Source organism: Eurypyga helias, unplaced genomic scaffold (assembly GCF_000690775.1).
Source record: "Eurypyga helias isolate BGI_N326 unplaced genomic scaffold, ASM69077v1 scaffold23537, whole genome shotgun sequence".
NCBI lineage: Eukaryota > Metazoa > Chordata > Aves > Eurypygiformes > Eurypygidae > Eurypyga > Eurypyga helias.
The window spans coordinates 1,019-22,589 of NW_010262649.1; the positions used below are offsets into that span (position 1 = coordinate 1,019).

A 21,571-nucleotide genomic window follows, 5' to 3' on the forward strand; every position below is an offset into this window, starting at 1 on the left:
TAGAAGGAAATTAAACTAATATTTCCTTATCGACTAGACATGAATTCTTACACCATCCCAACTTCTCTCTGTTTTCTTTTTGAAAAGTTGATATTACACTGAGATCTACTTCACCCCAAACTGCAGCTTTATTTAGATATCTTTAACTGTACATATAAAGGTAAAAAGATGCCTGTTCCCCACAAATAATTGCACCCAATTCTGGTCCCAATCACAACAGCTCAATTTACTACCGCTAGAACTGAAACAAAAACTCCTATCACAGCATGCTTTTTTCTCTGAGAATTAAAAAAAAAGGCAATTATTTTAATGAATATACCTGTTTAATCTTTTGGAAAAGGTAATTCTTAAGTTAAAGCTAAGTGGAGGCTTGTCTCAAGGAGGACAAGGAGTGCAGTATATTCCAGCACCATGCGAGAACATTCATTCCTAACTAGAATAAGTAACTGTTTCCAATCAGAATGTTGACTACACCAAGACTACTACTTGCAACTTAATGATAATTGTTACTAGGGTTTTGCCAGTGACCCATTACAGTGCTGCTTCATTTGTGCTATCTAAAGGTAGCACCAATAAAGTTGGAGTTCTCTTTCAGATGTATTTTTAAATTAAAAACTCCCCAAGGCAGGCAGGGAAGGAATGATCAGAACCAGATGGAGAAGCTTTGATAGGCAAAAAAAAATCTCCAAGTTTATTTTTAAGAGTACACCTTCTGTATATATATATATCTCCATCTGGAAAGAGAAGGGATAGAAGGCAAAAAGCTGACTGCATAAAATGGGGAGATGAATTTTGGGTAAAAATAGCCAGATAGGCAAACACGCACCAACAAATTTTGAGGTCTAAGAAGGAAGGATTAGATTACAGTTCAGAAAAGTGACTGAACAGCACTTGCTGGTAGTTTTCTTCCCTAAATCATAAGATGAAATGAGAAAGGAATGAGACAGTCAATATCCCAAGTAATATCCCAGAGGTTCATCTTTCTACCTGGAAGTTTCCAGTTTTCTGCTGGCAGCATTTTCACCCAAGCCTGGGTTTGATGCTTGCACCACGAGCTGTTTTCCAATCTTCAGAGCAACACCTCAGGACTGTCTTGAAACCCTGTGATCAGAGAAAGCCAGGGAAGAAGACATCTTAGACAGGAATGTGACATCTTTTCCCATGACACTGTCTTCCCTAGATCACTTTTTCAAGGCTTACTAGAATCTTCCCTGTTCATCATTACCAAAGTGAGCATCTACCCCAGCTACTGCTGAAGTATTTTGCTGTCATTTATACTGTTAAAACCACCACAGTGTTAGTCAGGAATGTAAGATGGGCCCACAGATCCCACACAGCAATCCAAGGATGCTTTCCGTACTGCCAAATTACTTCCTCTATTCACCTACCCCAGTAAAAGTTGGTATCTATTTCCTCCATGAGTCCCTCACACTGTTGTTTCCTACCTTTCCTCCTTGACTGTTTTCCTTTCTGTGGTCTACACCACTTTTCATCTTCTCAAGCTCTTTATTTTTCTTCCAGAATTGCCAGGAATCCAAGTGCAAGTAACTGTACCAGGGAAAAATAAGCAAATAAAATGTAGAGGCCTATCAAAATGTAAATGTACAATTTAAATGTCATCCTAAACCTCTCAAACGACTCTTCAATGCAGCCTTCCTCCATCTATGCTAGAAAGTCATGTCTTGGCTATCTCTTAAATATAAAACCTTTTCTCTGAACCCGTAAAATGCTGTCTGTAATGTGAAAATACTAGAATGCATTAAGATAGCTCTATTAAAAAAACGCTGTCTCCTGATGCTCATGGTAATTAAACTCTTCTTACCTCTGAAACCCATGATTTTCTGACCAATAACTTGCAATAATCTTCTGAAAACATCATTGAGACTTTTGAATGGAAAAACTAGAGAAAACCAGCAGAATATGCACCACAGGACACTGTACTGAGCTGGCAGGATAAAGACCGTTTTGCTGACCTACACCACTACATTTTTAAGCTTTGGTTTCTATGGCTCCACAAGACAGCTTGCCTGTTATAAACTGCAGGTCAAGATACATAAGCACAGCCCAGCGACACAAACATAGGGTGTTAGAACTGAGCAGAATACTTCTAGGTAGTTAAGCACACTTCTGCGCTATTCTGTTTTTTCATCTGACAACGCTACTATTTATACGTGACGTCTGTGAGTGCTAAATGAAGTAATACTTCAAAGGAGTGAACTGAGGCAATCAGTGGGCTGTGGATATAACCCTCCAACACCAATGGTGTGCATTTGGAATCTCTTCTGTCCAGTGAGGCTTCTAGTATGAACTATAATAAATAACTTAATTAGCTATCACTACTGTGTACTGTAATTGGTAATGCTTGCTGAGTTTGAGTAAAGCAGGTTTTAAGTCAATCATTCTTGACTGAATCAAGGCCAAAATAATAAGCTCAGCACAATTTGCTGAGTTTAAATTGCAGAACCCTTTCCTGTGGACTCAGATGTCTGCATCTACATCGGTGCAAAGAACTTCAAAGGAGAGGGATAGAAGAATCTTTCTCAAGTCCCAGGGAAACAGAACAGCCAGTAAGTGTTGATGCAGAAAACAGTTGTTTCTACAAAGTAGGACAGTTTCTCTACTATTACACCAAATTACTCACAAATATTCTATTCACAGTCTACATACTTAAAATAAGGACTCACAAGCATGGCATGATGCACATCTGAATTTGCTTTTTTAAAGCCACTGCACAGCACCTTTGCTATAAGGTATGAATAGTAGCTATGGCTACACTTCCTTCCAGTTTTCTGGAACAGGCCTTTTGTCGAGTATCACAGTATCATGTCATAGAGTGGTTTGGGTTGGAAGGGACCTTAAAGATCACGTACTCCATAAGACATGGAGGTTCAGATGTCGGAACTGAAGAGGGCAGAGACCTTTTGGACACCAGACACTTTCTTCTCTATCAGGAGATTTGAGTGCTAATGCCCTTAAAATATGGAAAGGACCAGACTAACTTTTGGCACTGCAGGTAGTCTTTTTAGGCCTACTCTCACCTGGAAAGGGCTGGCATGGTTGTTCCTTAACAGATATTCAAGGCAGCTTCTCTCCCTGCTTCCAGAAGACTCATCCTGTGCACAATCACCTGGGCAACATCACCACAGTAAACCCTTACAAATTCCATGCCAACCTGCATCACCTTACCTTTCTGTTTGACTTGTGGTAGTGCATCACTGAGAGGATGTAACTTGGGCTTTAAACAGAATCTAGGAGGAGTAGAGCAGATGCTTTTTCCTTTGGTTTTCATCCAGAATCTGATCAAAGGGCCGGATAAGGAGATAGATAATACAATTTCTGTCAACCAGTCTTGCAGTCGAATGAGAATTTCTTCACCATTTTCTCTTCGTGTCTTATTTCTTCATCTGTTTCCCTGGAAATGGTATATGAAGCCCAGCCATCTAATTTTTCTACTCCTCTCTCTGTGATGGGACACTAAATGTGTCTTGTCCAAGAGCTCTGTGAAGACTGATTTAATATCCTCTGATTGCTGCCTGAATTCTGACAGTTTCATGGGCCTTGAGATGGTTAAAGAAACAAAACACATTAAATTCTAAGTCAGTTGTGCCAAGCAAGTGTAACTAACAGAATTATTCTTCTTTAAACTTCACATTTACTGACTACACCTTCCGTTGGACTCTGTGTAACAAAGTCCAAAACTCTTTCTGAAATGTGAATTCCAAAATGTCAATACTTAACTGTTTCTGAACCACCATATTTTTTCGTTCGATCGTTTGTGACTTGGCCACATTCCATTCTGCAGTATCTCCTCAAAACTCCTACTAGTCCCACAGTGACACTAGGAACACTGCTTGCCTGTACGCCACTAGTCATTTGCCGTTGCATTAGCAGCCTTAGAAGAAGGAATCATGTTGTGAAACGTCTTCTAAGGGAAACCAGGAGCAAATAACCCTTCACATCCCAGCGCTGAGAATACATTCCCATGATGCAGAGTCTCCTTTCAGGTTTAAGTCTTCCAACCAAACTATCTGCTTGAATAGTTTGTTCTTGCTTCCCCTCCTCAATGTTACAACAAAGCACGTATTTTCATGACTTGAAAGGTAACAGAATCAGACAGATCGAAGGACAAACTTCCAGCACAGTGTTCTTTGGCAGTGTGTGCACTAGAGAAGTGCCACAGGAGATGCAGATGAGATCACCTCTCGGCAGCGGGCTGATTATCACCGTGTACCGAGTTGCACTTTGTTCAAGGAAGTCCACCAGATCTATTCCAACCCTTGCAAGAGTGTTTCGAAGAGAAATGGAGGATGAACACAAGTAGAGTGATATACACAATGATAAAAGCAGTGTTTCAAAGTTTCAGGCTGGGAAACAACCGACTTCTCATTTCATTCTTACGGAAAAAGACAGAAGTTGACAGAAATCCTACCAGGATCAATGGCTATTGCACACTCTGCCTTTTTAATAATCTGTCAGCACTTCAAACTTCAAAACTACAGAAGGTTTCCAACTTCCTAAATATTGCTAATGCACTCTGCACAAATGCAACAGCATCAGCTTCATGCATTAAGCAATTTGCATACAGTTCTTCAAAGTATTAGAAGTAGGGGCAAACTAATGCACAATGTATAAAGGTTGTTGTAGAGATTAGTTGTGCGTTTTTTCCAAACTTAAGTGACATTTAAATACACAAGGAGCATCCAGGCCAAGAAGTTGTTCCCGTTCACATTTGTGAAAGAGGCGAAGAACAACAAATGACTTTGCAATGAAAAAAAAAGTAACTTGTTTATACGAGCAGTAGATAATGGTATTCACATAATGTAACAACCCACTTTTTAAGGGGACTCAGACCACTAAGAAGTTGCACTTCATTCCAGAGCTGAAAGAAGAAAGAGAAGGAAGCCTCTGCAAAGCCCATCCATCACATTCTTCTTTTACATCAACGAACTTCTGAGCCGAAGTATAGAGATATGTTTACATTTTCAAATATCCTTTGTGAAGTGACATTTATTAACAAGCTTGGCACAGAGTAATCTCATTGTGAGAAGACACTGACAATCTCATTTTCTCAGTGCCTCACTAATGACACTGGCAATGAGTGAAGTCTCAGTGCTTATAACTAGTGAGAAACAAAATATTCACTAAACAGAATCATGTAAGTCAATAATACAAATTGGGATATAAGAAAATAACTGATTAAATTATACCTCACAGAGTATGTATTGTAAGGATTATTCCTTCCCTTCTTCCCTCCCCCTTATCTGTAATACTTTGCAAAAATTCGTAAGCAGATTTGTCTTAGCTTCGAGTACTGTACATATCCACATCTTCTGGGCTGGACTGACCATGGTCCATAAGTTTTGGATCAGGCTTAAATTTTGGTGTCTTCACTGTTCCTGTTAGAGAGATTAATAAAATTTAATTAAAAAATACGTATATCTTTGAGCCATAGAAAAAATGCTTACTGGCATATTTTGAGAACCACTGTATTACCAGCACAAGATACAGGACGATGATGGCACGTTGCAGTTGTTAGCATACAGCAGTGGATGGAGAGCAGCTCTTCCTCCCACTCTCTGTACTTCAGTGCTACTTTATACTTTCATACTAACTCTATACTTTAATACTACTTTAATACACAGCAGGGTGAAAGAAGAAGCAGTGATGCTTTGCCCTGCGCATGGAAAGGAAGGGAAAGGCTGGGTCATGGAAGAAAACCTCCAGTCTTTCTTCACCCACTGCTCCCAGGAGCACAGCTGTCTCCCCAGACCAACTGAATCAGTACCTTCTCTGAAGCTGCTGCCACATGGTAAGAATTCCAGATTAGGACAAAGACTCTCACCTAGTTTCACTTCATGACTTCCAAAAACAATGAACTGAGTTTACGAAGACATTGAGCCCTCACGCTCACCCCGAATGACAATGTGCAAAGACTGACACATTTAATGATTCTGTAATTCCAGAGCATCTAAGAGAATGTGGAGGCAGGTATTCTAGGACTGTGCTCCAACTACTAGTCTGCTGCTTTTCCAGCTAGACCAGTTGGTTTAATTAAGGGTGCTATATTCTGCCGAAAGCTTTGCCCTGTTTGGACTAGTGAAAATAAACACCTCTGACAACACAGATTGATTTAGGGCATGGACAGTTTTGGCAGTGTTAGGGACATGAGCTAATTCCACCCAGGAAAGCAAAGACAGAAGATACGCTTATACATAAAACCACTAAAGACAGCCTGGCATGAAGGGCATGTAAAACCAGATCAAAGCAGTCCATAAACTAAATCAGAAAAAATACAGGGGCAAAGCAAAGAAAGATGTGAATCTATATTATAGTGAAAATAAAGGGGATAAACATTTAAAAACCCATCCAAATATGTTCTGCTTGCTTTCCAGAAAAAAAGTGTTCTGGTAGAGAACACAATAAAAAGAAGTAAGCAAGTTTAAGCAAAGAGCAAAATCGGGAAATTGTCCCTACAATAGGTAACAATATTTTAAGCCAAATTTAGTTATCGTTGAGGTAATTCCACTATTTCTCTTAGCAACTGGCCTATCAAAATAGCTGTATGTGAAATATGCTGTTACATGATGCAGTCAATTACCTCAACCACTTAAGATGCACAAAGACAGCCATTGCAAGAAACCTAGCAAAACCACTGAAAGTGGGGAGGTTTAGATTGGGTATCAGGAAGAAATTCTTCCCAGAGAAGGTGGTGAGGCACTGGGACACGTTGCCCAGCGAAGCTGTGGATGCCCCATCCCTGGAAGTGTCCAAGGCCAGGCTGGATGAGGCTTGGAGCAACCTGGTCTAGTGGAAGGTGTCCCTGCCCATGGCAGGGGGGTTGGAACTGGATGATCTTTAAGGTCGCTTCCAACCCAAACCATTCTGTGATTCTGTGATTCCTCTTCACCAGTATCTGCCCACAGAGAAATGAACAGTAATTCAAATCAGCTGCCCTCACAGAAATCCAGCAGTAATCCTTTAAATCATACTTAGGGTATTTGACAACAGACAGATAACTTAAGAGTCAGTATTTAACAGCAGTACTTGATGATACCATCTCATTGCTAGCAATATGGGATATGGTCCACACCCCAGGGGATGAAAGAAAACATTACTGAGAAAGAACAACAAATACATAAGAATTCTGGTACTGTGACAGGGTCCACAGTGAGAAAATGATCACCTCCCTGAGGGTCTGAAGCATAGATCAGATGACAGTGTGTACAGTATACTCTCCAGAATAATGTGCTATGGCAGTGTGCTCCATTTTAAAGCAAGGGTAACTACAGAATTAAGTCAAATCATTCAGAATTTGCCTTGGATTTGCAAGTTGCCCTGAGATTATGCTTGAAATTTTTACTTCACCTGATGAAGGCACTGGATCTTTATTACTCCAAGACTCTACGGGAGAAGATTCTGTTCTAGTAAATGATCTCGCTTCAATAGCAGCCTCGGGTTTTGTACGAGGAGTTTCTTTCTTTTTCTTATCTTGTGTAACTGATTTTGCCTCTTCCTGCAGCTGCGAACCAAACATTAATACCAATAACGAAGGTACAAGGGTATATCCTTAATACATGACTGCAAAATAAAGCTTTCACTTCTGAAATCTTGTATTTTATGAAATTATTTTCAGACACAACATCATACAGTGATATTCAACTAGCAATGTTAAAGTCAGCTGCGTGCATGGGACACAGCCGGAAAAAATACAATGCATGAAAGAACCCCACCGTTCAGATACAGTAGCTTCAAATTCACATGCAGGCAAGCTTACGCTGTCCCGAGCGCACGCTTCAGTCTGATACCCAGCTTTTACCCGAGACCCTCAAAGTACTTCACGGGGGAGTCATCTACAGATGAGGAACCTATAGTCTTACAGAAGACTGCAACAGCATCCAGTTTTTACACAACACTTACTACCCTTAGTTAAAAGAACATGGAAAGATAAATCACAGTAACACCTGAGTAATCATATAAAAAATAATATATTGTTTTGGGAACAGGCTTTACTGAGGGGAAAAAGTAAAGTTAATAGAAACTGTCTTTAACCACATCAACTCTTGTTTTGCTCTCATTTTAATTACCTTTATCTGAATCTCATTTTCAAAATTCAGAATTCAATTTGCACTCCTCCGTGGAAATAAAAGGTGAGGACTGCATACAAATAACAACCATGAATTTAAAGCAAAATACTTCTAAATGTTAATGTGACTGAGAAACTTTCATTTTCTTTAAAATGAGGAAAAAAAAAAATCACTGTACTACGTCTGTCAGATGTTCTTAAATTTCCACTGCAGAAAAACTCTTTCAGGTTGCAGAAACAACATGTTTAATTCTAGGATGCACTAACCCAAATTCCACGTGTAATTTACAGGAGGTTAACATTCCCCTCTACTTAGCGCTGGCAAGGCCGCGGGTGGTGTACTGTGTCCTGTTTCGACCACCTCACTTAAATAAAACCAACGATAAAACCACACAGAAAAAAAACCCCTAAAAACAGGAAAAGGAGAGAGAGAAACTAGAGAAAGGTGAGGGGAGAATAAGGATTATGTTAGAGTTAGAAAGTATGCTCTGTAAGAACAGGCTATAGTAGGGTGAAGATAGTGACAAAAGCCATGACAAATTTTCCATCTGTAAGGGGTCAATATAAAGAAGTTACTGACCATTTATTCACTGTGGCTGCAATGAGAACAGGATGAGAAAAAAAAAATGAGACACAGACAATTTATATTACAGGGTAATTAAAACAGACTACCTGGAAGGGTTGTGGACTCTCCTTCGCTGATGTGTTTTAAGAATAAGCTATTCATACCTACTGTAATTCTGCATGTCTAAGGACCAGGGCTTGAATCAGAATGGGTTCTTTTTGTCAAGATCAAAAATGAGCAATAAGAGAAACTCAGTCTTCTCTTACACATCTTGCGTGTACGGCGGGGTCTCCATAGCTATCGGTCTGAAAGCTGTTGCAAACATGACACTGAACACTGAAGTTACAGAAATATCAGAGGGGTTTTTTTGCCTCCCTCAACACAATTAATCATCTTTAACAGCATCAGAATACTACTTGACTTTCTCAGTTCTCCTCCCTCTGAATTCGTGAGTTAGTCATTACTTCAGAAAGCCTACCTTGGGGATGCCTTCCTGTGTGGCCCACAGCGATCGCACAGCTTCGTAGGTCTGACGGCTTGCAGAAAATAGCTTCCTCCCTGCTACCTGTGCATTTTAGACAAATGTAACAATGACAGCTTCAAAAATACTAAGATACATAGGCCATTCAAATGAAACAAATCTTATTTGCCTGAAAACATGCCTGACCCCACACTAAAACATTTCACTCATCTACTTTTCAATATCTGGTGCATAGTTCTCTCACATCAAGCAAACCTTAAGTAACGTTCAAACTGGTACTAGAAATCCACAGGCAGCATTCACACGCTACACCCACCCATCAAAATTAAATCAAAACACAAACAGCGTTTTGTCAGTGTCAGCGCAATAGACTGGAGCAGCAGTTTTAAAGGCTCCAAACTTGTCACACTCTGCTGGAAATGCTCAAAGACAGTAACACAAAAGGAAAAAGCCCCAAAAGATGACCTGACACATGTCAGTGAACAGTGCTTTGCTTTCCAGATGGCCAAATCCTTCTGCCTATTTTCAAAAAGTAATTTGATACTGCAGTAACCATGGAGTACCTTTACAAACGGGCTGTAGCAACTGAAAACTTCACAGCTGCAACTACAAAAAGCTGTGCAAAAGGTGATACATAATGTAAGTAGATAAGAAACAAGGATTTAGCCTTCTGAGGTGGGTCATTACATAACATTCCTGTTTATTTCTCCATCTTCCAACCCTGAAATTTAATACTTATGAAAATAAGCCAAGAAATCGCACTGCCTCTTGAGAAACCATAATCCTCATTGTCTTCCATATAAAAATACCCCCAATGTATCAGTTTAGCAATGTAAGATTGTGTACAGATTTTAACCACACTATAGGTCTTTGTGGTGTCTTCTTAAGGATCATAGAGGCATAGAATCACAGAAAGGTTTGGGTTGGAAAGGACCTTAAAGCCCATCCAGTTCCAACCCCCCTGCCATGGGCAGGGACACCTTCCACTAGACCAGGTTGCTCCAAGCCTCATCCAGCCTGGCCTTGGACACTTCCAGGGATGGGGCATCCACAGCTTCTCTGGGCAACATGTCCCAGTGCCTCACCATGAAGATGATCTTCCTGATCTCCAATCTAAACATCCCCACTTTCAATTTAAACCCGTTACCCCTTGTCCTGTCACTACAGGCCCTTGTAAAAAGTCTCCCCCAGCTTCCTTGTAGCCCCTTCAGGTACTGGAAGGCTGCAATAAGGTCTCCCCGGAGCCTCCTCTTCTCCAGGCTGAACAAGCCCAATTCTTCCAGTACTCAGGAAGTAAAAAAATACCAAACAAAACCACCCCACTAAAATTAGTAATAGTAACAACTGATTCATCCTGATGGAAAGTTAGAGATTCAGTAGTAGTTTCCTCAGTCAAATTTCAGGATAATGTTTCATAAATCTGTCAAAACTTAAATCTGATCATTTAACCAAGAGGCTGCTAAGTCCTAGAACAAACATAACTAACAAAACCAAATTTTCCTCATCAACTTAACAAAGAATTCCGGTTTTCAACTATAAATACAAAGTCCATCAAGGAATTAGGAAGAATTCTTCTGAAGCAGTACGTACTTTTCTAAATAGGGAAACACTGGGAAACTATAGAGAAGGGAGAGATCTACAGACTTTATATCCTGCTTTTCAATTAATTTTTTGTGTAGAAAAGTACTATGTGTAAACAATTCTGGCATGAAAAATATTAAGCACAGCTCTGCTTTTCTACATAAATAGCTAAGACATGTTTCTAATCAGGTAGATGACTGCAAGATGACAGGAACTGGAAAACAAGGAATTCTAACAAGAGATGCAATTGTACAGTATCTCAAATTGCATATCTATCAAGTTTGGCAAGGCTTTGGTTTTTATTCACTTTTATTTCAGCAAGATAAAATAATCTTCATTCATTTGAGAAATGAGGATAAAAAATGGAGAGGCTATAGAGCTGCATGTTAAATGCAGTTATTTTATTCATGTTTTATAGTTATGCAACTGACGCCTGTGATGCATTTTATGTTTTAATGAAGATGCATGTGAATTCTGACTCCCAGTCCCACCATGCTTAATTCAGGTGAAAGGGGAATGCTATGATTAAATCTACTGTTAATTCAATATTAAAATATGAGTAAACTTACCTTAGCAATTACCACTGACTGAGCAGGGTAACAAACAGAAGTTCCTAAAGCAGTAAGTCCCAACGGATAAGCAATTCTCTTAAATCGAGAATCTGTATAAAGCCAAATATTTCAAATTAATTAAAGAGTGATGCAGTGTAAAGCTAAGCAGTTGTATCAACTAAATGCAACTGTTTAACCTCTGGCCACTGTTTACATCACACTTATCCCCCTAACAGCTGGAGAAGTGAATAGAGGGTGTGATTACAGTTTAGTGCAGTAAGGTTTGCAGGACAGACCGATACTCTGAACACTGGTTTCTTGAATAAAAATAATCCCAAATTAGATTTTCCAACACTGTGGGAAATGAGGTGGTCTGTGTCACTTAGGAGCTGCTGTGGTTCTTCACTAGCTCCATGCGCTCTCTCTTGAGGACACAGATTGCAGAACTTGAAGCAGCCTGGAACCTGGGGCCTCTTTGTTCATATGTGTGAAGTGCTGGGCCAGGCTCAGGCTCCTGTCTGTTGCCAAGGAGCCCTGATGACAGCTTCCAAACCCTGGTCTTTTTTTTTTTTTAATCTGTCCAGCAAACAATATCAGGGATACAAGAAGAATGCCCTTACTAATCTGCCATTATTCTGATTAACCCATTTGGTCTGTGAAATATTCAGACACACACTTGGGTATTACAGACAAACATTTCCTGAACAATACTTCCTAGCAGGTTAAGTATTACTCCTCTAATATTTATCTTGACAGCAAAGGTGGTTTTATCTGTTAAATTACTCTTTTGACTTCCAAGCTGCTGAAACCACACCTTCTGATGTGTATTCTCCTGTACCTCTTAGACAAATGCCAACATCCTTTAGCTCTTTCACATTCCCTTAGGTTTTGCTGTATTCAGTAACCTTTCACACACACATTGTTTTTGAAAACCAACAATGAATAAACTCGTAGAACAAGTGTTCTACTTGGAATTTCTGTTGATTCCACCATTAAAAATGTCCTGTGCTGTCTATAAGGTCTTAGCCAGCTTCTAAAAGAAATATTTAATAATGTCCTTTAAATTGATCAGAACGGATTTTTTACTGGTTACATTTTCCTATGTTTCAGAAAAATCTTTTGACCATTAAAATTACCACATGCTACATATTCAAGACACCAATAAGGAAAATAAGCAAAAGCCCTACCTCTTCTTGCCAGCACAACACCAGCAAAGCCTGACATTGTGATTACACCCACTTTGGGAAGAAATTCTGGTGGCGGATTCTTCAGGTAAACATAAGCATCTTAGAATTAAAAAAACAAAACAAGACTAAGGAAAAAGAGAGGCACAGCAATTAAATATCTACGCTTTTTTTTTTCCATTTCCCACTTAAGAAATAAACACGGAAGTAAACTTATAAATATCCCAAACTGGAAATAGTCCAAGACTGGATTTTTTGTTAACGAATGAACATGCCTTATTTTCCAGGTGCATACTCTGCAGTCTGTGTTAGACAGAACCCAAATCACAGTCCTCAAAACACAGCTGCAAAGTTAACAATTTTTCTCCATAGGTACTTTTTGGTGTATTTTATAAAATGTTAGTCCTTAATAAAGGAAAGGGGACACTAAGCTTGAATGCGTATCGTGCTTGTAACCTGTGTTAGAATTAAGAAACCGTTTTTATAATTAAGACAGGTTGTAGCATTTCCATCCCTGAAGATGTTCAAGACCTGACTGGACAGAAACCTCAGCCGCCTGCTTTGGCCCTGCTTTAGGCACTGAGTGGACCAGGTGATCTACAGAGGTGCCTCTATGGAGATAAATCTCCCTAGATATTCCAACCTCAGTGACTGTGATACTATGATTTTAAGAACAAAGCTAAAAATCAGAGGAATAAGAAATACTATTTAAATGGTCATTTCTCTAATTTGAGAACAAAAATGAAAATCCATAGAATTAACAGCGGTCCCAGGATTTTTTCCCCTCACATGTGTGCAAAGCATTCCAGTGCACTCCCTTTCCACCTGCTTCCCCTCCTTCCCCCTGTAACCAGAATTTGCTGTTTCAATCATCAAAGTTGCAAGGGGAAACAACAGAAAATGCTCATTTCAGAAATATGTGACTTGCCTACCTTTTCCAAATTGAATTGAATCCATTATTCCATTTTTAACAAAGACAAAAGCATCCTACAAAACCAAAAAAAGGTCAAAACCTTTGAAAAGCAGATGTTTTCAGTACAAAGCTACTCAGTTATACATATGGCTCAGTTCAATGCGACAAAGAAATATATAACTTCACAAATACCAAACTACATCAGTGAAGTTCTACAGAGGCTGTGCTGACACCTATCCCCTTTCTGACTACTGTATTTATATCTGTGAAGAATTCCATCCATATTTAATAATTAAAAAAAAAAGTCTCTTTAACATAGTAAGATCGTAGTAATAATTGACATTTCAGGAACAAAACTGTAGGGCAGCAAAACACTTGAACACCAACTGTATAACATAAGAAAATTCAATTAGAAAATACAATCTCCTCTTCCCTAGAGAGATTTACCCAGTAAAACGGACTTTTAGTCAGTTTAGTCTTTTAGTCTGCAAAAATGGTGCTCAGTTTCACCAAAGATAAGCAATACTGATTTGGTCTAAGGCATGTTCTCAACTAGGTTGCATTCCTCCCTTCAAATTGGTCAATCTATTTCATGACAAGTTTTACTTTATCCAGAAAAAAACTTTTCTACTAGCCCATTATTAGTATCATTGTCCTCAGATGGCTTAAAAAATCTGAGTAAACACACATTCTTTAGGAGATTAATGAAGAGTAGCATTCCGAGTGATCTCACCATCATTTGTTTGCAGCACTACGGAATTTGTACCACCAGAGGTCACTGCTAGTCAACCTCTGACACTCTCCCTTGGAGAGTAAGGGCATAGAAAAGCTTGATACATACTTATAACTACATTATTTCAGTCACCGACAAAATTCTCACCGGTCAATGGAATCAATATTTACAGAAAATACCGGAAGACGTTTCGATTTCCTTGCTTTTTTTAAAATAATAGGGTCTGGTTTGTTCGGCAGAGAAAAATACGGTATAAAATTTCTTATACTAACAGCAGCCAGGGTAAAAGTTGTCATTTACCAGCAGTTCGGAGAAGGACAACAGGCATCACATTTTATTCTGTGCCTCAGAATAGTCAACAGCAGAGCTGTGAGGTATTTTAGATGACTATTTAGCAACAGCCTGTTTAACAGTTATAATGGAGGCACTCAGTTTGTCTTTCCTGAAGTACCTACATCAGGACTTTCAACCTGCCCTTTGGAAGCAGCTCGCTCTCTTTCCATGGACTGTACCTGGAATTTCAGACTCCTAATTGCTATCAAGTTCTGCTGGCAAGAATGTGCCTACGTAACTCCTGCTGTAGAAGTTAACCAATAGATATTTCTGAACCTGACACTGGGGGTTGGCCTAGATCCAGTTTGGCATTGACTGAAACAGACCTCTTTGATCTCACTGCCTTTTGGCCCGGAAAATAAGAACGACCAGGTTCCCTGTTACAAGCACAGTAGATAAAAATGAGAAAAGGGTTTGGTTTCGCTTCTTAAAATACAGGTGTATGCGAATACAAGGGACTGCAAAAAGAAGCCCAAACCAACCCCCAGGGTGAAGTATGCTGGTTTTTTCATTGGTTTATTCTCGTGTCGTCAGGCATCGCAGGAAACTTTGGATGTGAGTGTTTCTTACCTTCCACCATCCAACATAGCGACCGGTTGCCTGTCTTACTGAAGAAAATTGCTTCTGCAAGTGACCAGGCTGTTCTTCAATGTATTTGGATTTCAGAGGGGGTGGAGAGTAAATTGGAAGCTGGAAAGAAAAGCGTAACTACTGCAGGGAGATAGTTTTGTATACTGATTCGTATCTACACTGACTAGTGTTTTGTCAAGACTATAAACCCTCAGTGTTCCCACTAGAGCAAGTAAAACCCCTGTATCAATGAATGCTCTTTTGTATTTACAGACTTACGTTACACAAGTGTGACTACGGGTTAATTCTTTAGAAACGAAAACTGAAAGTACTGTGTAGGTTCTAAGAAGCAGAATTACAGAGTATGATAAAAATATCTTTTATTCAGAAAAAGCACAAGCAAGAATAGTTGGAAGATACACAAATGTATTACTAGAAATTGTACAATAGAAAAAGACTATTATCATCAGTATTAGGCTCTTTTGCCTTTTCTGGCTTCAGTGTGGAAATAATGTTATCATGAAAGTGAGATAAAACTTCACTAACTTACCATTGCAACACTTCATGTTTTATTTGTGTTACAGTAGCCAGTTACTTAGGAGGCAACTTTTATTATCACACATTACTTACCCATGTATTTTATGTACAGGGTAATATAATTCAGTGGGAAGAGATAGCATGCTGCAGATTCTTCTTGATTCATTTTAGAGACTGACAAAGAGTGAGATTCTTACCTGACATGGCTTCACCAGCTGACCTTTTGATTCCTTTTCTGTTGCTGCATACACAGTAATACCTGCAAAGGGCAGACCTGAGGGAACAGCTGCCAGCTTTGCCACCTGGGACAGATGGATGAGAAAAGGGAGTCTTAATGCAGAAGTAAAAATTTCCCTCCAGTAAAGTGTGATTTTACTGTTGTGTTGTGCTTGATCAAATACGGGCTTAAACAAGCCACTTTTAAAACCTTTTTAAAATTATATACTTTTTAGAAGCCTCTTCTTGGACCAAGATTTTCTCAAATTACAGTGGTAAAGAAAAAGCTAGAGATCACTGACAACAACAGTTGTGTCTAAAACATCAGAAAGAGTTTTGTGTCCAAAGCCACTCTGATGCTTCCATCATCCCTTAAGGTAAACCAGGTTCTAATCCATTCCACACACAGGTACTCCGAGTCAATGAATGACTCCCTTGTTTCAGCATACAGCACCTCGATTTTATTTAGAGGAATTCTCCATGACATCAGACAAAACGTCATCTCCTTTCCAATTCAGAGAACAGTTCAACTGTTGGCTGTTTGGAACAACTGTGTCAACAACAAATGAAAACGCACGGTAATAACTGCAATTAAGAATCACCTGCTTAACCTTTCAAATCACGTAGGCTACCACGTAAACTACAGAAATCTGGCTTTAGTCACGACAGCTTGATGGCTGCTTAGACAGTCAGTTTGGGAAAAACCACCACATACGACACAAAGTTTAAACTCAAATACGTGAACGTTTGTAAATGACTGCCTTCAGACTGCAGCCAGAAGTGGTGTCAATCACGCTGGCAGGCCACATTTTAAAAAACCTGCCACCGCACGTGAAAAGCACCTGCAGCTTCAGTAGATCATGGTTCCTTCTACCTCAGTAAAGACTTTTCTGTTCTGTTCTTCACCTGAAGCATTTTTTTGAAAGTTCAAAAGTAAGTATGAAAAGCATTCCTAGGATCTGCACAGAGATGATGGTGGTGGCAAAGTGCCAGAAAACAGAGAAAAGTAGGAAAAAAACAACTTGATTTGGGGAAATACCTTCAATCCTTAGTATAAAACTACTATATCCTCATTGTTTTCTCAGCTTTCCATTGGAAATACCCTGTCAAAGGAGTGGGATTTCCTCCATAGCATTTGGTTACAGTAATGAACACAACGAATGTGAAGAAATGCAAAAGCACCACCTGGAATTAGCTCAGGTTCACGAGCCATCAATCCCATGCAGATTAAACTACTGAAGACAGCAAAACACCATCACTTCTGAAGTAACCTGGGGGATCATCAGAGCGAGACTTTCAGATCACACACTCACAGCGAAACACAAAGCCGCAGGGGAACAACGGGGGACGCTGGAACGATGAGAGGACTGCTATGGAAGAAGGGGAAGCAGACAATTCCAGAGCTGAGAGCTGCAGGATAAAGCGAAAGACCATTCTTCAGGTGCATTTTATCGCATGGCAGGCTCTGGGATGGAAGGGTTACTTCAGGTTTTTCTATGGTTACAGTCAATTAAAACACATTCTCCCTGCTCTTTCCCATACAACCAGGGTGCCCCTCTCCTCTCCTGGAGCATAAAACCTTCCCGTCAGCGGAATTATCGCACCACCCCACAAGGCTGCTACTGGCTACCACTTATTTCATGCTTTTCTTCAATACAGAAAAGGTAGGAGAAGGTGTAGGACTGAGCGCCTTCTGCTCTGAGAAACACGACCCCAGCGCTTTTTCTCTTCAGGCCAGGCTGATGTCACGGGACTTTGGTAGTGCAGCCGTGTAGCTGGGAGCCTCAAAACCCCACAGCCTGGAGCCACACCTCCAGCAGAGCCAGGCTGGCAAAGCTCTCACTGCACACACCATCGCGCCGGCCGGCATGTGCTGTTTTCTTAATTAACAGCACTGACACCCCAAAATACCTTCCCTCTGCAGATGGACGTGATGTATAACAGGCCGGGGGTGGCACTGATAGGGAACTGCTAGACATGGCTACCAGATGAAAGCTGGGGATACGGCTCTGAGCTGCAACAGGAGTGCCAGCCAGGAGAGGTGGGGACAGCAGGACAGCAGAGACTGAGTGAGCTGTTCCCAGAGCCTGGCAGGCGGGCGGTGACTCAAGGGCAGGAACCCGTGAGCTGCTGCCCGTTCCCTCACCTGGGGAGGGAGGGAGAGAGGGGAGTGTACACACACCATACACGCACACAGGTGTGGGAGCAGACACTGCAAGCCAAGCCAACAACACATCTGTAACTGGAGCAGGAGAGAGGGGGAGATACCATGGTACTGCTACCACGGCACCATGATACCTTCATGGGACTGAAGAACTGTTTTTCCCACGCTGAGCTCGCTGTGCTGGCAAGTGTGCACAGGGTCGGAAGGAAGAGCAGAATGTAGAGAGACAAGCCCTACCCCTACGAACATACAGCCGTGCTGATATCGCCCATGCTGACCAGCACTGTGAAAAAACCCGGCGAGTCACACGTTGACAGGAGGTTTAACATAGGGCGTTCACTACCGTTAAACACCGACGATCTAGCAGGCTGACCTCAGCTCAGGTTAGGACTGCTACGCTGAGGAGTACTTGCCATTTCTCCTTGCGGTGCCTCCCGTGAGCATCTCAGCAGAACGAGGTCACCAGCAGGCTCTGCCGACCCAGCTGTGCCCAGCGCCGGAGAGCGGCTCTCCCAGCGCTGAACGGCCCAGCATATAGAAAAGAGGCGAGAGAGGACGGCAATAATCAACAGAGGAGCCAATTAACACTGTAACTCTCCTTCTGATAACGTTGCTTAGATCAAACACCAGCCTGAGCTACAGAAAATTATCTATAAAGGGTCACCCATCCTCACAGAAAAATCTGCATTATTAAAGGCAGCTGTTTAAAGGATATCGTAATTCAGCCTATTCCGGCACGCGATGCTACAAGACAACATGCCAATGTTCAGTAAACAGTCGAAGAAAAATAAAATTTAGAAGTGAGAAACTGTGGAAAAGTTATTTTGTTCACTTCATGGATTCGATGAATTTGTTTGAGAAATTCACAACGGAGTTTATTGTGCCGGTTGCAGAAGAGGAAGCTGCACCATGACTGATGAAAGCAGCCCAATTCCTGGCTGACAGTAATGGCTTTACGTTTTGGATGCCTGAAGACAAATGCATAAATGTTTAAAAACCCGAGTGAACAGCTGTACTATCTAACATTTATGCTGGCCCAACTATTCCAAGAAGGTTTCACTCTTTTCTACTGAAATCACAAAGAACTGAGGTGAAAGAAAAGCAACGTCACCCTGACTACCCTGAAGAGGCTTTTGGCATTGAGCTGTTGCTCCTTCTCCTTTACCTAATGAGTAACACTAAAGAGACCTCAACCAGCTAAGTTGTTTCTATTATTAGTTTTAATTATTTTATTAAAAATTATTTGAAAGGATACTATGTATTAAAGAAGGAAAATCATAAATTGTTTACCTGAAGAAATAGAGGTATTTTACCTATGAAATCTTCTAAGAAATTATTGAGAAATAAGAAATGGCAGGATCATGTAGTTCTATCAACGACTAGGAAAGAAGTACAGAGGAAAACATCTGCAACAAACTCGAGCTGTGAAAAATGCTGAAATTAGATGGTCAACCAGTAGGATGACCCCAGAACATCAGTCAACAACCGACTCAAACCATCAACCAAAATAATCTTTTCTTTTGTGAATTCAGGAAATAATTTACTTTTTTTTTTTTTAACTGAGAAAGTTAAGTTCAACATCTGCTCTGCATTTTCCTACTAGGTCTGCGTTTACCTGAACCGACGCTCTGACCTCAGCCCTCTGAAACTTAATGGGAAGAAAATCACCCAGTCCCTAATGGTAACGGATGTAAATCCCAGCAGCTCCAACAGCTTGAGCCCGGAGCACACCTTCTGGCCATTAGTTCAGTATGGACACAGGCCTAACTATCACCAGAATCACAGCTATTAGCATTTATCAGCCTTAATGCTCTGGACGGGGGGGAAGGTCAGTGCAAGAGTGAGTTTCCTGCAGCACCACTGCCAAGCTGCTGACCCTGCCGTGGGGCTGCAACACCCGCCGGCAGCAGGCTGGGTTGTTGGCAGGCGTAAAAAGCACACCGGTTATTTCAAAGCACTGAACAGCGCAGACGAACAGACACGGCCTCGTTTCTGATGAGAAGACTGACTAGCAGTCATTTCCTGCAGACATTTATTGTATGCTCTCTAGCAGAAGTTGTTAGAGCTATGCCTTTTAATAGCAGAGCTAGCGTAAAACTAATCACAGCGTAGTAACAAAGCTGTCAAATGTACCTGCACCGTGCTGACTTCAAGCCTTTGCATTTCAAACACTTCACTCCAAAGCGTTAGAATCTTACCAAAGATCAAAAACAGAGTCCCTAAAACAAAAATAGAAAGCTACATCAAGAATTCATTATCTCCAACTCAAAACGATGCAGAATAAAAACTCAAGCATAATAAAACCACCTTTAATTTATGCTAATCTCCAAGACCTTACATATTGTTTCTCCCTGACACTGCAAATCCTGTCTACTCGCCTCAAGAACTGGAAGGACACTTGCCCTGAAGGTAGGAACAGGCCCCAAAATTAAAACGGGTAATCAAAGGAGTAGGCTGTATGCACAACCCCATGCGTGTACGTAAATACATACGTCTTCTCCATCCCCAACTCGGAATCGACTAGCCAGATTAAAACAGGATTAACATTTTAGCAGCTACAGCATGTCATGTTTTCAGTGGAGAGCTGTTACTCAAGGAGTAAGAGGCACGGGTTTATGGTTTCCTGCTACCACTTGGATGTCTTGAGGTAAAAGTTACAGGAGACATGACAGTTGTCAGAAGTTTCTAGGCCAAATCCAGCATTTTAATTTGGATATGTATTTATTTACAAATCTCTAATGACAATTAAAACAAAAGCCACGAGTGGTACAGAGCATCCTCCAGCTCAACTTACTGATACTCCAAGGATGTGGTTTTAATCTTTGCCTGCCAGAAGTAATCCACGGAGAGTGAAAACTGAATAAAACTCACAATTTTTTGTAGTAAATAATAAAGAACACACAAAGTTACATCACTCCACCAAAGGCACCGAATCACTCAGACTTACGTACTACATTACTTCAGGATCACCCAGGGAAACAGCGAAGCCAAAGTTTCTTTTTTTCAGGTACCTGTCTCATAACAAACTATGGTAAAATGCTTCGTTTGCATTCCTTTGGCTGCCCTCCTTTGCATAATCTTTTTCTTTGCGGGTATACACACATTTTAAGTGCTTTGCCACAGTAAATATGAAGATTCATGCGAGAGCAACCTACGTATCCATTTCACTATGAAAACTGATAAACCTGTCTAAAAAACCCAACACTCCCTAAACGCTTGCTCTTTACAGGCACCTTTCGCCCTGTTTGACGGCACTGTATTAGCTCCACAATTAGAGACATTTTAGATACTTGTGACCTGTTAGTTCGTAGCAGCGTGACTGTAGCATCCTTGTCGTAGTGATGGTGTAACACCACGCTTTACAACGCCGCTGCCAAACTAGGATCCTGACACGTCACCTCTCCAGTCAGGAGCTGAAGGCGATGCAGGAGCTGTACGTAGATGCGGAACCACCAGCTGAGAAGCACTTTTGTTTCCGGCTGTGCAATTTAACCACTCTGGAACCTCAACCTCCGCACGGGAGCAAACCCCACGGAGACCTCTTCCTTCCCTACTTCTTCTGAGCCGGCGGCTGGGGGCGGAAGGGACGTTCCCGCTCTGCTGGAGCGGAGAGGCTGCGCCGCCAACCCAGGTTCAGCGCTGGGGCGCGCTGCGCGGGGT

At 40.9% G+C, this 21,571-nt stretch overlaps 1 protein-coding gene across 1 annotated transcript; it reads right to left on the bottom strand.

Moving 5' to 3' along the window:
• Positions 1-4,990: 4,990 nt before the first annotated feature.
• APOOL (apolipoprotein O-like) lies at positions 4,991-17,194 on the bottom strand. Its single transcript, XM_010155812.1, has 9 exons — positions 17,061-17,194; positions 15,729-15,861; positions 14,995-15,114; positions 13,378-13,432; positions 12,449-12,547; positions 11,276-11,371; positions 9,127-9,209; positions 7,366-7,519; positions 4,991-5,396 (listed from the first exon to the last, which is right to left on the bottom strand). The coding sequence occupies exons 1-9, from the start codon at positions 17,192-17,194 to the stop codon at positions 5,299-5,301; spliced, it is 972 nt and encodes a 323-aa protein (XP_010154114.1). The 3' UTR covers positions 4,991-5,298.
• Positions 17,195-21,571: the final 4,377 nt, after the last annotated feature.